This window comes from Macaca thibetana, chromosome 5, assembly GCF_024542745.1.
Source record: "Macaca thibetana thibetana isolate TM-01 chromosome 5, ASM2454274v1, whole genome shotgun sequence".
In the NCBI taxonomy this organism is placed as follows: Eukaryota; Metazoa; Chordata; class Mammalia; order Primates; family Cercopithecidae; genus Macaca; species Macaca thibetana.
In genome coordinates, this window is record NC_065582.1 from 150,593,938 (window position 1) to 150,611,100 (window position 17,163).

The 17,163-nt window shown below is 38.3% G+C and overlaps 1 protein-coding gene across 8 annotated transcripts in view; it reads left to right on the top strand.

Moving 5' to 3' along the window:
• ARAP2 (ArfGAP with RhoGAP domain, ankyrin repeat and PH domain 2) overlaps positions 1-17,163 on the top strand; it is a 179,812-nt gene that overhangs the window by 46,244 nt on the left and 116,405 nt on the right. For 6 of the 8 annotated variants that reach the window (XM_050791884.1, XM_050791885.1, XM_050791883.1 and 3 more), the window contains 3 exons: positions 8,071-8,140; positions 9,064-9,105; positions 14,098-14,218. In XM_050791884.1, the coding sequence (XP_050647841.1) occupies positions 8,071-8,140; positions 9,064-9,105; positions 14,098-14,218 (233 nt within the window). The remainder of the gene's footprint in view (positions 1-8,070; positions 8,141-9,063; positions 9,106-14,097; positions 14,219-17,163) is intronic. The other 2 variants (XM_050791888.1, XM_050791887.1) reach the window with 1 other exon arrangement.

Genomic DNA, 17,163 nt, shown 5'->3' on the forward strand with positions numbered 1-17,163 from the left:
TTAAACAGGAGTGCCTCTGTGTGAGTACTTCATAAATAGAGATTTAATTGTGTGTGTATACAGTGTTGTTAAAAAATAATTTTTAAGAAACACATTTTGAGACAACAAAAACTGATACCAGATGGTGAAGCTGTTTTCATGAAAGCAGTTGAAACTTTACACCACCTGCCCTACCAGAGCTCAAGGGAAGAGTTTATAGAAATCTGTTCAATAATACTGCACAAGCCTTATAAATTCTTTGAAAAAAGCTTCTTAAAGAAATGTTTCCCTTCAGAACCCTAAAAACAAAATAAGATAAAACTCAGGCTAACGTGTTTCATGTCTGCTTTACCTTTTTTCCTGAAGGACTTCTGAAGCACTTTGCAAGATTGAAGTTACATATAAAATGTAGAGGTCAAATGTTATTACTACCTAAAGGGATGTCCTGGGTACTTTGCTATAAAATGCACTAATGTCTGTTTTGTGTAGCAGTTAAGAGCAGTCATTGGGAAGACACTCCCAGATATGTTCTTTATTAGTTGTATGACTTGGACAAATTATTTAACCAACCACTGCCTCTGTGCCTTCATCTCTAAAATGGATGTAATAATGTTACCTGTCTCACATAGTTGTCTGGAGGATGAGTTAATATTTGTATGTGGCTCTACACAATGCCTGAAACAAAGGACTATGTGTTTGCTATTTTTATTACCAAATGTAGTAACAAATAACTTCTCTATTGACTACAACTTTAAATCTATTTTCTGTGCAATAATGCATCATTATTTCAGATCTAATTTGTATTGTGTGGTAGCCGGAACATAGGCTAAGATGGCATTGTCTTGTATACATTCTCTTTTTCTGTTTTTTAAAATTTATGAAGCAAATTAAGCTAGTAATTGAAATTAACTTTCGAAGTACTTTAGCAAATTCTTACAGTGCATATATTAATTATATGTCATTATAATGAAATTAATTGCCGGATAGTGAATATATGTTTAGAAACACATGAGAGGAGTATTGAACTTTTGCACAGAAAAGATAATTCTTAAACATTTAGAAATCATCGATATTTATTAATTTAATTTTACATTGGCAGTTAGAAGCACAGGACTTCTCAAGATTTTCATTTTATTATTTAGTTGAAATTTTGATTAATTTGCAAGGTTTACCAATATGAATTAATCTAAGTTTCCATTTGCTAGAAAAGGGAAGGCCAGGCGCAGTGGCTCACACCTGTAATCCCAGCACTTTGGGAGGCCGAGATGGGCGGATCACCTGAAGTCAGGAGTTCGAGACCATCCTGACCAACATGGAGAACTCCGTCTCTATTAAAAATACAAAATTAGCCAGGAGTGGTGGCACATGCCTGTAATCCCAGCTACTCAGTAGGCTGAGGCAGGAGAATGGCATGAACCTAGGAGGCAGAGGTTGTGGTGAGCCCAGATTGCACTGTTGAACTCCAGCTTGGGCAACAAGAGCAAGATTCTGTCTCAAAAAAAAAAAAAATAGGAATAATGCTGAGAAAAGATCTAAGTGTGAAGTTTTATCTTTAGCTAATTATTAGAATTCAGTATTGAAGTTCACATGTGGAAAACAGCTAATTGAATGTTGATAGTTTTAATGAGGAAAATAGTTTATTCAGTGTTTATATGAATTTAGTTTTAAAAATGAATTGGTTATTTTACATTTTTAAATAGGAAAGTATCAAATGCACACATTTTAAATAACCATATTTAAATTTTTCTTTTTGTTTCCAGCTTTATTGAGATGTGATTATCAAAGATCTTATATGTTTAAGGTATACAGTGTGATGATTCGATATCCCTATATATTGTGAAATGGTTAACAGAAGCTAATGACATAACTGTCACCTAACAGAGTTGTGTGTGTGTGTGTGTGTGTGTGTGGTAAGAACACTTAAGATGTACAGTCTTAGCAAATTTCAGGTGTACAATATGTTGTTATTAGCTATAGTCACCATGCTATATATTACATCTCCAGCATTTATTCTTCTTCTAACTGAAAGTTTGTAACCTTTATGTGGGATCTATGTATAGGTGGAATCTAAAAAAAAAATGAACTCATAGAAACAGAGTAGAATGGTGATTAATAGGGACTGAGAGGTGGGGTTAATGGTGAGGTGTTGGTTAAAAAGTTTTTAATTCAGCCAGGCGTGGTTGCTCATACCTGTAATCCCAGCACTTTGGGAGGCCCAGGCGGGCGGATCATGAGGTCAAGAGTTCCAGACCAGCCTGTCCAATATGGTGAAACCCTGTCTGTACTAAAAATACAAAAATTAGCCGGGTGTGGTGGTGTGTGCCTGTAGTCCCAGCTACTCGAGAGGCTGAGGCAGAAAAATCACTTGAAGAAGAATCACTGGGAGGTGGAGGTTGCAGTATGCAGAGATTGTGCCACTGCACTCCGTCCTAGGTGACAGAGCGAGACTCCATCTCAAAATTGTTTTTTTATTCCAAAATGTATTTTGAAATTACATGGAAATTAATGGTGAACTTTTCAAGCTTTCTGTAGGATCTTATTTATTTATTTATTTATTTATTTTTAATAAGGTAGTGATGGCAGCGGCAACCCATCTGGAGCCACTGCTGCCATCAAACTGGCTGCAGCGGAGAGGTGCGGCCAGGGCTGCATACTCCAGGGAGATGGCGTGAGCCAAGGACAAGTGGGAGCCCTGCCCCTTCCGAGTTGGTAGAGCGGGAGATCCTCGGGTGCAATTGCAGCTGCCAAGTTGTGGTTGTGGGACCCAGGCCTCCCACTCCGTGGAGCAGACAGCAGTCCTGCTCTCCTGGGTGTAGCTACAGATGTCCAAGTCGTTGCTGTGCGTTCAAGGCACCCCTGTGTTCTTGGTGGAGGCTGGGAGCAGTCAGGAGCCCTGTGTTCCTGGTTGCAGCAGCTGCGGCCCAAGCCAAGGCTACAGAGCCACGCATCTAGGCATCTCTGCACTCTTGGGGACCAGAAGAGTCCCCCTACCCCCGCAAGCTCAAAGGTGGCTGCTCCTACTGCCTGGCCTCTCCCTGCTCCCGCTGTCCGCTCCTATCTCAGAGCAAGACTGGGGCCGAGGCCAGGTGCTGTCACAGCACATCTGGATGTGTGCACTCTTGCGGAAGTGCTGATAGGCCAGCTTCCTGCTGTCTGGGCCCTCGTCTGGCCTTTGGGTCCTGATGAGCATGGGAGGGAGGAAAGCCCAGGGAGCACTGAGGGCAACTCAGCACTGGCCTGCAGACACCTCTTGGCATGAACAGCCTGGGCGCCGTGAACAGCAGGAGGTGAAGCTGGACCATGGGCAGAAGGGAGCAGGTCCTCGGTGAAGCTCCACCTTCAGGCCAGGGAGGGCCTGAAGGTTGGGGGCCGACTAGTCCTGCGGACCACAGTAGGAACTTGTGGTGCCTTTTCTGGGCCTGCCTATGGCCGCCCATGGACCAGTTGGTGTGCACTTCCTCCCCTGAGCCCCATAAAAGCCCTCAGATCAACCAGAGCTGGGCAGACATCAGGATGACCTGCTGCAGGGAGGAGCTACCCACTCCGGGGCCTACTCTCTGCTGAGAGCTGCAGACATCAGATGACCTCACTACAGAGAGGAGCTCCCCACCCAGGACCTGCTCTGAGCTATTTTGTCACTCAATAAAGCTCCTCTTCGCCTTGCTCACCCTCCATTTGTCTGTATACCTGATTCTTCCTGGACACGGGACAAGAACTTGGGACCTGAGAGATGCAGGGGCTGAAAGAGATAACACAAACAGGGCCGAAACGCTTCGCCTTCTCACCGTGTTATGCGTGAAAACAAGGAGAGAAGAGCTGCGGCCCTTCAGGGAACTGAGACCTGGAAGCGCCCCGAGGCAGGGCTGTGACTCCCTCTTTGGACCTCTTAGGTTCCTGTAGTCTCAAGCTTCCAGCCACCACTATGTTTCCTGGTGGCAGCCGTGGAAGCTGCTTGTGGTGTGCCTGGTCCGGCTGCAGCCTTGCAGAGAGCTGGCGCCTGTGCAGACACCTGCTGCTGGCTGCCCCACTGCAGCAGCCAGTGTGCCTCACTGTGTGCAGTGGCTGGACCCCATGCTCGCTTGCTCACACACCCCTCACTGCTCCACACCTGGCTCGCCATCGGCAGTTACGGGATCCAGGCCGGTAGCGTCAGCCGAGCACAGCCTGCTCACCCCGAATGGGTGAAACAAGCCCAGTGGGCTAGAGCAGAACTCAGGCAAAGGCGCCGCCAGCCGCAGAGGCTTCTGGCCAGAAAAGCAACACCCCGAGGATCTTGCAACAGTAGTTTTACAAAGTGTTTATTTTGTCATATAAAAATCTGGTTTTTAATATTTGCAAAAATAAAATTACGGATGAAGTTTTTCAGTAGTGTTTATTTCTGTATTTATACAATAGAAATTCAAGTAAATATCTTTCAGTGAAAAATACATTCGTTTCTTCACTAAATATTAGGTATGTTTTGTGTGTGAGAAACTATGATAGTTACTGGTTTTATATTGATGAACAAAACAGAAATGGATTCTGTACTCAAGGATCTCAGCATCTGTTGCATATGATGGATATATTTACCCTGATTGATCATTACACATTATATCCATATATCAAAATGCCACATTTACCCCGTAAATATGTCAATTAATATGTATCAATAAAATGCATATTTTGCAAAAAGAAAAGGCTCAGGAAAAAGAAATGTAGTATGGGTGATATATGAAGCAAAAACAAATATAAAATTACACGTTCTGTTTAGTGTAATTTAGCAAAGAAATGGAGCAAGAGAACAAAGAGACTTGAATGATCTATGCATAGTCAGAAATGGTCACTTGATGGGAAAGACATTAAAGGTGAACTCTCAAGAATAAGCAGGAGCCAGCCATGTTAGGAACAGGCAGGCAGCATTCCAAGCAGAGACAATGGCATATGGGAAGGCCATGAGGCAAGAAAGAGTCTGGAGAAGAGAGGCAGTGTGGCCAGAGAGTGGTGACCACGGAATATGTATCCGCAGATTTTGATGGCTGACTGGATGAATGGATGACCACAGAAGCCAACTTTCAATGGTAGAAGTGCAGAATAGCTTTCTCCACCTGTAGGATGGTTGTTCTTTCATCTGCTACACCCTGTGGCTTCTCATTCCATTTCACTGTGGGCTGGGATTTGTCTTATTTACCTGTCCCTTCATAGAATGTTAAAGAGGTTTAATAATCTTTAAAACTATTGAGTTAAAAATAGATGAAGACATCAAATAGTCACCTGGCAGTTGAGAAAAATTAAAATAATTGGGAGAATATCTTAGGAGCTGATTCTCTCAGAGGCTGAGGTTTTCCTCAGAGAGTCAGTGGTAGGGTGTGTCCTTTGCATTATGAGCACCTGAGAGGGGAGGTGTTGCTAGTCAAATGCTGCATCTTCGACTGATCCGTAAACCTAACACATACTAAGTTATCCGCTCTCCCTCTTTCGCTTTTTCTGTGGACACAAATATTAAGTTCCTGGATGATGCCTCAGACCACAAACTATCTATCAAGATGGTGATGGAATTCTAAGAAATTTTATGAGTTGGAGTGGCTGCAGTTAATCTTAAGTAAGACATGTGAAAATAGGTTGTAAACCTTTTACACTTGATGTTTTGGCAGGTTTCAAAACTTTGAATTTAATTCTGAGTGTTCTAAAGTTTCTTGCATTCCCTTAACCTTTCTTTTAAAAGATGCTGATTTTATGAGGGCTGATCATTTGAGGTTTTATTTGTCTGTCATCCCGCCCATGGTGCCAGAAGGACTGTGCTTTTAATCATGCCACTCATTCCTTCAGCAAATTCTTTTTCAGTGCCATATTCCTCTCTGCACTACTTGCTGATCATACGGAAGGAAATAAATGTTGTCCTTGTAAAGCATAAGACCTGGTGTGGGAGACAAACATTAAGCAAATAAACAAATATATAAAATTAGAGGTTGTGTTAAGTGCTGTGAGGAAAAGTAGAGGGTATTGTGAGAGAGAATAACTTTGTTATCCACTTTGGATCGGGTCATTGGGGAGGGATTTCTTTGTAGTTGGTTTAGATGTAACTGAAAGATAAGGAGTCAGCAAAGGGAATAGTGGGGTAATGGGAGGCCCTAAGGCCTCTATCCCCCACAGATGTTAATTATTTTTATCTTAAAATGGAAGATTATATGTGTAATTGAGCTCTAGCTTACTGTTATTCACAACGTGAAGTGGGTTGTGTTCCAAAACAAAATCATGATTTGCTGAATTACTGTTTGGATTGTGTTAGAAGGTATGTATTTCTCTGCCTTTAAGTGTGGAAGAGATAAACATGAAATGAGCAAAAAGTGACTAATTTATCCAGTGTATAATTATTGTGTGTTTGCTTAATATAGCTTTATCTTTTAACGTTTAATGCTGATAATTTAAGGAATCTTGGGTTGCTGGAAAAAGTAAAAGCTAGATGCCTCTAACACTGTTGGATGTTGCAAAGTGAGGAAAACCCATTGCAGACAGGCCAAGAAAAGTTAAAAAGAAGCTGAAAGATGAAAAATATGATGGAAAGAGGGCTGGGTGGTCAGTTGTGGTAACATGCTTTTAAAATAATTTTTTTTTGAGATAGGGCTCTCACTGTGTCGCCCAGGCTAGAGTACAGTGGTATAGTCATAACTCACTACAGCTTTAACCTCCTGGGCTCAAATGATCCTTTCACTGCAGCCTCCCAAATAGCTTGGACAACAGGTGTGCGCCACCGTGCCCGGCTATTTTTTTTTTTTAAATATATTTTGTAGAGACAGGATTTCGCCGTGTTGCCCAGTGATCCACCCACCTCAGCTTCTCAAAGTAATGGGATTATAAACATGAGCCACCACCCCTGGCCAAAATTTTTATTTTATTTTTTTTTCCTGTAATTAGAGTTAAATATGAAGTGGTTACATGTTTTTAAGATCTTTACATGATCTTATTACATCATAATTAATTCAGTGCTTATATGTGAAAATGTCTGCACTGAAGAATCTCAAAAACTTTTTTTTATATTTGATCAGATTTGGTATAATTTTATCTTATGCAGAACATATTTGCTAACGATTAATTTGGGAGGCTTGCTGTGTTTCACTTGCATAATAGATGTGTGGCTGGGGAACCAGCTCAGAGACAAGCTCTCTACACTTCCTGAAGTTCTTTTTTTGTTAAGTCTTCTGAGAGCCAAGGAAAGTTATGCCAACTCCTTGTTTTAAACATTTTAGAAAATTGCAAAAGCACAAGGTAGACAGGGTTGATGTTTGTTTAGAAATAATATTTTTTAAAAATAGGAAGTTCATTTTCATGTGTTTTCTGTGTTAAAGACCAAAAGTACCTACGATTGTCTGCCTTCAGGGAAGGAGAATATAAAATAAAAATAAAAAGCAATCCTAAGTGAAAACAGCTCTTCACTTTCTTCCTTATATAGTCAGAAAAATAGTTTCATTTTTCTTTTAAGCCTGAAACCTGTGATTATATTATTTTGCTTTTGTTTTTCATGTCAGTAGCCATTTTAAACTACCTTTGCCTTTCATATGATCATTTAAAAATAATGTTTCACTGAATTTTGAATGCTTATAAATGATTCTGTATATTTGTTCAGGTCTTCTTCAGCTTATTCAATCAAAATTAAATGTGTTTTCCATGTAAATCCAATTGACAAAGCCTTGTTATTTTAGTAAGATATTTATGCCCTAAAACAAAAGTGAAGGAAACATAAAATAGATATATAAGCTTAATGAGGGATGAAAGCTTATATTATTTTGATGAAAGGATTATCTTTACTATTAGAAATGGATTGAGTGATAGTGTTTCTGACCATATTTTATTTTGCACTCAACCTTACAAATGGGTGTGACAACACTGTTAATTGTGTCATAAAAAAAAAAAATCCTAGGTCAGCTGATCAGAAAGTACTATTATGCTATTTTTTCCTATGTGCCATGGCCAAAACTATATATTATCATCACCTATTGTTGTCTATGCTGTTTAACAATAAATGATAATATATTTACACAGTTACATTACACATGTATTTAACAATCTAAGTTCATAGTACTTAAATGTAAAATAACAATTTCATATCTTTTGCAGAAAACGCATGTTTCAGAAGAGATGGGTGAAATTTGATGGCCTTAGCATTTCTTACTACAATAATGAGAAGGTAAATACATTTTACAGTTTTCAAAAATTGCTTTTTATGCATACTAGGTGTACTTCAGTAAAGTAAGCAAGCGGTTTGGTTTTTAAGAATAGGAGGTGGTTTCTCAACATGAAAAGAATTTGAAGTTGCAACTAATAAATATCGTACCATATGCTTAGTTAATTAAAATCAGATGATTTTTGTCTTAAGTATGTACTTTCTTTTAACACACTAATTTTAAGATTTAACCACATGCTTTTTTTTTTTGTAGCTCTTAATCTAACATTATTTTCTCATTATTTAGAGATTTTCACCCCCTAATATTGGCAATACCTATGGTTCTAATAGAAATTTAGGCATCTTCTTACATATTGCTTCTTTATTGCTGCAGGACAGAAGAATATATGCTTTTAGACAGACAGTAACATAGTGCAACATAACACACACTGCATACCCTATGGCTGAGAATTATGGAAGATATAGAGAGGTGTTAATTGTTTGGTTTCACTTTGCAGTGACTCAGAACATCAAATGGGTATAAACACACCTCTTGGAGGTTTACAAGATGGTTGGATGAATATTTTTGAAAAACTGTTGTTTGTTTGTTTTTTTTTTTTTTGGAGACAAAGTCTTGCTGTGTTGCCCAGGCTGGAGTATAGTGGCATGATCTTGGCTCACTGCAGCCTCTGCCTCCTGGGTTCCAGCAATTCTCCTGCTTCAGCCTCCCAAGTAGCTGGGATCACAGGTGTGCACCACCGTGCCTGGCTAATTTTGTAGTTTTAGTAGAGACAAGGTTTCACCATGTTGGCCAGGCTAGTCTCGAACTTCTTATCTCAAGTTATCTGCCGCCTTGGCCTCCCAAAGTGCTGGGATTACAGACATGAGCTACCGTGACCAGCCTTAAAAGCTGTTTTCTGTTTTAGCTTTTTTTTTTTTTTTTCTAGTTTGCTTGTACATTTGAATGTGAAGACAATTCGTTCCCTAGGGTGAGTAGAAGGTAGTCTATATAGCTGACAGAATCTCACTGCTGGTTTTCTCCATCACCTGTAACCTTTTCTGGTTTGATTGAAATGAGGAGGAAAACTACTTAGAAGCGAGACAGGCTTCCATGCCATAAGACTGTTGTTGGTGATACCATTATTTTCATTTGACATAATTTCTAGTAACTGTGTCAAACTGGATTGTTTTTCCCTCTTTCTCTCAGTTTGTTCTTTTAAAGCTCATCTGAACTGCAGTGAAGAGATGAGGACCTCTCACATTTTTAGTTATTGATGCAATGAAAATGATGAAGCTTGGTTTGAAATTGAGATTAAAGAGTTCATATAAAAATGAGATATTGCAAATCATTTAGCTTAATATTAAAAAGTTTAAGTTGTTATTTTCTTTGACATTTCATCCATTTATTGTCTAGATGGTTGGTTTCATTTTGGCAAAACACAGAAACACTGGATTCGGTGTTTCCTAAAAGGAGGCATGGTTTCTGTTGTAACTCTTCTAGCAAAAGGGATGCATAGGTGTGGCCATAGCCGCTATCGTGGCTGCGTGACCCAGTGGTAACAGCTGTGTGAACTGAGCACAGTTCTTTTAATGTTTAAATGGGCACTTGAGGAGCATGTGGTTGGGCCTTTGGGAGGTAGTGTGCAGAGTTACACATTCCCTAGGTTTCTTCCACTTTCCTTGAGGCTGCCAATCATGTCTCTGTAAGGACTTCTTCATTATATCACAGAAAATGGCATGATCCAAACAACCCTGATATTTTATCCCCTGTAAAGACTAACTCACCCCCATTTTCACCCAGCTGTGGCAGAATTGCTCTGTGATCGCTTCATTGTCTCAAAATGGTAGATAAATGACAAACTTGACCTAGATATCTGTGTGTTACAGGCTCAAGGGATGCTTTAAAATTTCTTTCCTTAAGGAAAATATTATACTCTGAAAAACACAGGCATTGTGAGCGTTGTTGTCATTTGAGTATTTTTTTTATTGTCTTTATCTTGTACTGTTGCAAGACAAATATAAAAATCAGTGCTACAATGTTAAAAATTACAAGATTTTTCTTGGGATCTCAGATTTTAAATGAGCCATTAGATAAACTACAACTTTCTATGGTTATAGTGACATAGTATTTTGCTTGTTAAGTATATTTTGATCACCTCTGGGGAATTATGTTTTTATATTATTCTACCAGAAATATTTGCTTGTTAAATATATCGTTATAGGTGTGTAGGTTATTTATTAAGGAATTGTCTTCTCTTTAACAGGATCTATTGGAAAGATAATCTTTTTTTGATCCCTGTTTCTTTCAGTACAGTGCTACTTGACTTATTTCTAGTGACAAAATGGGTTACTGTTAACATTTTCCTCAACAAATAGTTAATTATCTCACTAGAGGGATATTGTTATAAGTTCCTTTAATTCTTATGCAAACTACAATTTGGAAACAGATCATGTAGGGGATAAACTGTAAATGTTTTTAGGCATTCTAATTCCTGCTGTCTGGTCTCAGCCACTACAGACTTAGAGGAGAGGGGTTTTTACACTGTCCCCAAAGATGCCGTGCCCTTTCCCACCTCCTTAGGTTGACTGACAATGGAAAGATGTTATCTTCCTCTTTTGAGTTTCTAGAGCACTTATTGGTCTAGTTTTGGCCTTGTATTGCCATTTTAACCTACTTGCGTTTGTAGGGTTTGCTTTGTTAAGCCAATCATGTCATGTGTCTCTGCCTAATGATCTTTTTAAACAGTGACTGAGTATACACTATGGGAAACTGGAACATGTCTTTTCCTACATGTTCCCCTTGTGTTTTTGTTCTTCCGTCTGAGACTCCCTAGCCATTGCCATCCATCAACATTCTCAGCAAACATCAGACCCATCTTGTTATTCACCTCCATGAGTCTTTTCTTTATTTTCTCCAACGTATGACGTTTGAAAAACAATATGCAGGAAAATTCAGAAGGAAAACAAACTGAAACTAGGGAGGCAAATCCGGATACTGTTGCACTAAGCCAGGTGTTAATTTATTAGCATGTAGACTAATGTATAGGCTCAGTGGAGGCTCAGCGGAAGTGATAAGAAATGAATTTCAAGAAATATTAAAAATGAGCCATTCAGAAAATATTTCTATAGTATTAGCTATGTGAAAGGTGGTGAGGAACATAGATAAATGACCTGAAGCCTATTTGGGGAGACTATATTAATCAAATGATCACACGGGTAAATATAAAGTCACCGTTTAAATTACAATGAATAATTTTTATAAAGGAAAAATTCAGGTTGCTATTAGCTTAAATTCGGGTTATCTATGAGGATGAGGGGCCTGAGAGATTGTGCTGGTCAGAGAGGCTTTCTTCAGGAGGATATATTTATGCTGAAATATGAAGGAGGAGGAGGCAGTAAGTATGTGCAGATTGGTGTGAAAACAATTCCTTGCAGAGCAAACAGTGTATGCAAAGGCACTGGCTTGGGTAGAAATGTGATATATTCAGGAAACCTCAAGAAAACCAATGTGACAGTAATTCAGAGTTGGTGAGTGGTGGGGAGGAAGTTGATTCTAGATGTGGGGAGAATGCAAGTTATGTGGGTGCAAAGGAACCAGCAAAGGTCAAAGATGACTTCATTCTATTTCAGATGGACTAGAAGAGTTGGTATTTTAATGGACGAGTATAAAGAGAGCGTTAAGTCTTCAGGTGAAAGTAAATTCAGTTTTAAAGTTTGTGGTACGTATGAGATAGTTACATAAACTATTGATTACTTGAAATATGGCAGTGAAATTGAGTGAAATGAATAGATAAGAAAAGAAGAGAGAAATTTTAGATTACTCTGAATAAAGTTTGTAGAGCTGGAAGACATTATATTAAGTGAAATAAGCCAGGAACAGAAAGTTAAACAGTATATATTCTCACTCATGAGGAAGCCTTTTTCAAAGTGAATCTTACCAAAGTAAAAAGTAGTACAGAGGATACTAGAGGCTGTGAAGGGTAGGAAGAAGGAGGGCATAGGGAGAGATTTGTTAAAGGGCAGGAACTTACAGCTAGAGAGGAGGAATAAGTCCTAGTGTTCTATAGCAGTGTAGGATAACTGTAGTTAACACTAATTTAATATAGTTTAAAATAGCCAGAAGGAGGATATTGAATGTTTCCAACACAGAGAGATGATAAATATTTGAGATGGTGGATATGCCCATTACCTGATCTGATCATTACATTTTATATGTATCACGACATCACTGTATCATAACATCACTATGTATCCCATAAATATGAACAATTATTATGTGTGAATTTAAACAATTAAAAAAAACAGTGGAAAGGGACTTTTATAGGGAGAGAAGATAAAGTAAAAAGGAGAAGAAATAAGTTGTTTACTAAGTGCTTATTTCTTGACATCCTTCTCTCTTTTCTGTATAAGGTTGCCCATTCATCTTCCTGAATCATAGCTCATATACCATACTCAGTTTTGGCTGCGTGGGAGGACATAGGAGAGCCTTCATTGCATTCGTATTTAAGGTTACATTAAAGAATGGATAGGATTTTGATGGCTAAATAAAGGCAGGGATGGGAGACTGTAACAGAGCTAGTGAAGGAGAAGAAACTTAAAAAAATACTCAGAGATAATGCCATGATGATATTGTGTATCTCCTTAAATAGCAGAAGAGGATATCCTTCCGGTAGAATTCCATGATGCTAATGATGACTGTCCCTTACCAATTGCTAGGGCAGGAGCTTATGGCTAGGAGAAATATTAAACTTAATACTTGCTTCCTGCATGGAATGGTTTGCTTTTTTTCCGAAACAGTTATATCTGGGACCTGCTCAAAAGTGTGGGTTCCAAGGATAATGCTGTGGAAGGGAAGAGAAAAAGAAATCCCTTAAGGATGTATCCAAACTCTTCTGATATTCCAGACCTTCTGCAATGTGGCTTGGTATACGTTATCAGTCTCCTGTCTTTTGACTCTACGTTGTTGTCCTCTTATTTCTCTGCTTTACGCCTCCATTATTCGGTCTTTTTGACCAGAATGCCTCCCACACACTTGTCTATCTGCTTAAAATTAAGGTTTTTTTAAAAGTCAGGTTTAAATACCACCATGTTTGTAAAGATATCCCTCACAGCCTTTAAGCAGAATTGAGATTTTCCATCTTTATACTTTTATATCCCTTAGTTTTTACTCAGTTTTAAACTCTTCTCTCATTGCATTAGCTGGCTTTTCATTTTGAGGCTCCTTGAAAGTATAAACACTCTAAATTTTCTTTCCAACACGAGACCCAGAAAATATCAAGAGTTGAAATTGTGCAGTAGTTATCACGACATGATTTTAGAGGGTCCAGGAAAATGAAGATGGATAAAAAGTTATCAAAGTCCTAAGAATGGCCTTTTTTTAAAAACAAAATTTGTAATACTTATATGCTGTTTGGAAACAGATAAATCTGTCTTTTTTATTCTTTATTCGTTGGAGAGTAAACATTAAAATGATTCAGTGTGAGGTTGAGATGCTCATCGTCAGAGCTTTGAGTAACATGGTTAATTTAGAAAACCCAGTATGTGTTTAAGGTATATTTTGGTTCCGAATATGTAACAGACTTGTTTTAAAATGGTTCAGTTACAGTACCTGTTGTGGCCAGCAGATGCCTGCAAACACCATAAAATCATATTGAGCAGATGGTTTTAAAGAACATGCTGCTGGTTTTTGGAACTCGGTATTGCTAGTCTAGTAGGATTGCTTGTATTTGATTCTTTCTCTTTTAATTCCAGATGAAGAGAAAATTGAAAAGACATCTCACTTCAAAGAAGGGGACATTTAATAGTTTCTTTTCTTGGGTATTACTTGAGAGTATGAGTGGACGTATTACCTGTATGTCATTTAAAAAATTTGGATTGAAATTATAAAAGAGAAGCAGTTGTAAATAGCATGCCATTCCTTTTTGATAAGATCAAGAGAATTTCATTTTCATATGTTTTCTTTTTTTTTCTAACCAATACAGGAGATGTATTCAAAAGGAATAATTCCCCTTTCTGCTATATCAACAGTACGAGTTCAAGGAGACAACAAATTTGAAGTTGTTACAACACAAAGAACTTTTGTTTTTAGAGTAGAAAAAGAAGGTAAGATTATTTTTTATCCCCATGAAATACTTACATTAATTTATGAGTAATCATATTAATAAATCAGTTAGACTAGGAATGTCAAGAAACCTTTAAATATATTACTTTTTGATAACTTACATTTTAAAATTAATTTTTCAAATGCATAATGTTAAAACATAAATAAGTTGACAAGTTATTTGTTTTCTCTTTCATCAACAAATATTTAGTGAGAAGCTATTGTGTGCTGAAGACTCATACGTTCTGGGTATACAGTTGTGAAAAAAAAGTGGACAAAATTCTCTGCTTTCATGGAGCTAGCCTTTGAGATGTTGCAAATAATGCAAAATGGTTATTTGATACGCAAAAACAATTTTTCTAACTATTAGTTGGTTTTATGGACATTTATGGCAGGCTTTAGCTCAGTGACTCCCAACCTTTTTGCACCAGGGACTGGTTTCGTGGAAGACAGCTTTTCCGTGAACTGGTTGTGGCGAGATGGTTCCTGGACGATTGAAGCACATTACATTTATTGTGTTTTTTAATTCTATTATTTTTACATTGTATATAACGAAATAATTATACAACTCACCATAATGTAGAATCAGTGGGATCCCTGAGCTTGTTTTCTTGCAACTAGATGGCCCCGTCTAGGGGTGATGGGAGACAGTGACAGATCATCAGGCATTTCAGGCATTAGACTCTCATAAGGAGCACGCAGCCTAGATTCCCTGCACGCATATTTTACGGTAGGGTTTGTACTCCTGTGAGAATCTAATGCCCCCGGTGATCTGACAGGAGGTGGAGCTCAGGCAGTAATGCCAGTGGTGGGGAGTGGCTGTAGATGCAGATGAAGCTTCGCTGGCTTGCCTGCTGCTCACCTCCTGCTGTGTGGCCCTGTTCCTAACAGACCATGTAATGGTACCAGTCCATGGCCTGGGGTTTGGGGACCCCTGCTTTAGCTGACTGCACAGGCACAGTAATCATTCTATTGTAAATTTAGGAGCATCTTTTATATTTCTTGAATTCTTTTCATCTACATAATCTATGGGACACTTGATGGTAAAAGCTGATCCCAAAGATGGCACATGTTTTCTGGATTGAGTTTAGATGTGTATAGAGAAATCTTTTCTGAATTTTGTTTGAATAAGGGTGGGGGAGGAGCCAGAGAAGTTAAAAGTTCTCTGTTATGTATTTTATTTGATTATCGTAATATGTCATTACTATAAATTTACTAGTTTTAGTAATTTAGGTAATACCATCTCATTAAGAATTATGATTTTAACTTATAGACAACTTTTATTTAGGAATAGATATATAATTCAACCTGATTTTTAGAAGTACTTCTTTGTGCTTTAATTATTTGAATAATAATGGTATAGGAAATTGACTGAATATCTGATATGTGCCAGACATTTTGCTAATTCTTCATTTTCACAACAGTCTTATAATGTAGGTAGTATTACAATTATTATCCTTTATTTTTTTGAGACAGAGTTTCACTCTTGTTGCCCAGGCTTGAGTGCAATGGTGCAATCTCGGCTCACTGCAACCTCTGCCTCGCGGGTTCGAGCAATTGATTCAGCCTCCCAAGTACCTGGGACTACAGGCATGCATCACCACGCCCAGTTAATATATTTTTTTTTCTATTTAGTAGAGACGGGGTTTCACCATGTTGGTCAGGTTGGTCTCAAATTCCCGACCTCAGGAGATCTGACCGCCTCGGCCTCCCAAAGTGCTGGGATTACAGGCATGAGCCATTGTGCCTGGCCATTATTATCCTATTTTTACAGATTAGCGTGTTCACCACTAGTTGGAAATGACTACAGTGTTAACTATTATGGGGCAACATTTTCTTTATTTTAAACTGCTAGATTCCTGGCATGTATGTCAGTGCATAGCACATAAAAAGCAGTCAGTAAATATTATATACCACTAAAACATTTCCATTGTTTCTTGGGGTACTCAATAAATGGGTACATTCCAGCAGGCCTTCACACTGGAGCAGCGTGGTTCAAACTGTGGATTACTGAGATCAACTTAGTGGTTTATGATGTCACCAGAAACACTCTCCCTCAATAAAAAGACAAACCCCAAACAGAAAATAATAAATATCAAAGTGCATTGCCTACAGTAGGTGTTATGTTGTGGAACATATCTATCTATGTACATAGTGTATAGATGTAGCATTAAAAAAAAGTTTCTTTCTTGGTTTTTAAAAATAATGTTGAACTAAAGCTAGAGTCCCACAGTAGGGGTCAGCAAACTGATCTGCAGCCTTAATCTGGCTCAGTGCCTGTTTTTGTAAATGAAGTCTTGTTAGATAACAATCACTGTCATTCATTCATTTCTCATTCATTCTCACTCAGTGGTATCACTGAGTAGTTGTGGCACAGACTGCGGCCAGTAAAGCCTAAAATGTTTACTATTTGATTTTTCAAAGAAAAGGTTTGCAAACCCCTGCCCTCAAGCATTTTACCTAGAATTACCTGTATGTATGAGGAGCCACTTTTTGTGAATTACTGTCTGAAATTCAGAAAATTTTCCACAGTTGTGATACTTGATATGGGACTTCCATTTGAAATCAGTTTTTCTCTTACTGTATTTCTTGAAGAACGTGGCATTGCTTCTCTTGAATGACTATCCTGGCAGTCTTTCCTTATGGTTTGGTTTCCACCACCGTGAAAGTTAGCTGCCTGTTTCTTTGAGGTGCTTATCACCTTTCTCTTGGCCTCTCCAAATAAATTTCACATTGCTACATAGCCTGCATTTTAAGATAGACATACTAAATAAAGCTTCCAACTTGTATGAAAATCTGTTTAGCCATATTTACTAAGTTAAACAGACACGTTTTATTTAAGTAGAGTGTACCAACCCACACATGTTTAAAAGTTTCATGTTCACAATTGACAGATAAATCCTTCTGTGGTGTATAGTTCATCTTTGTTATATAAACTTAGGACAGT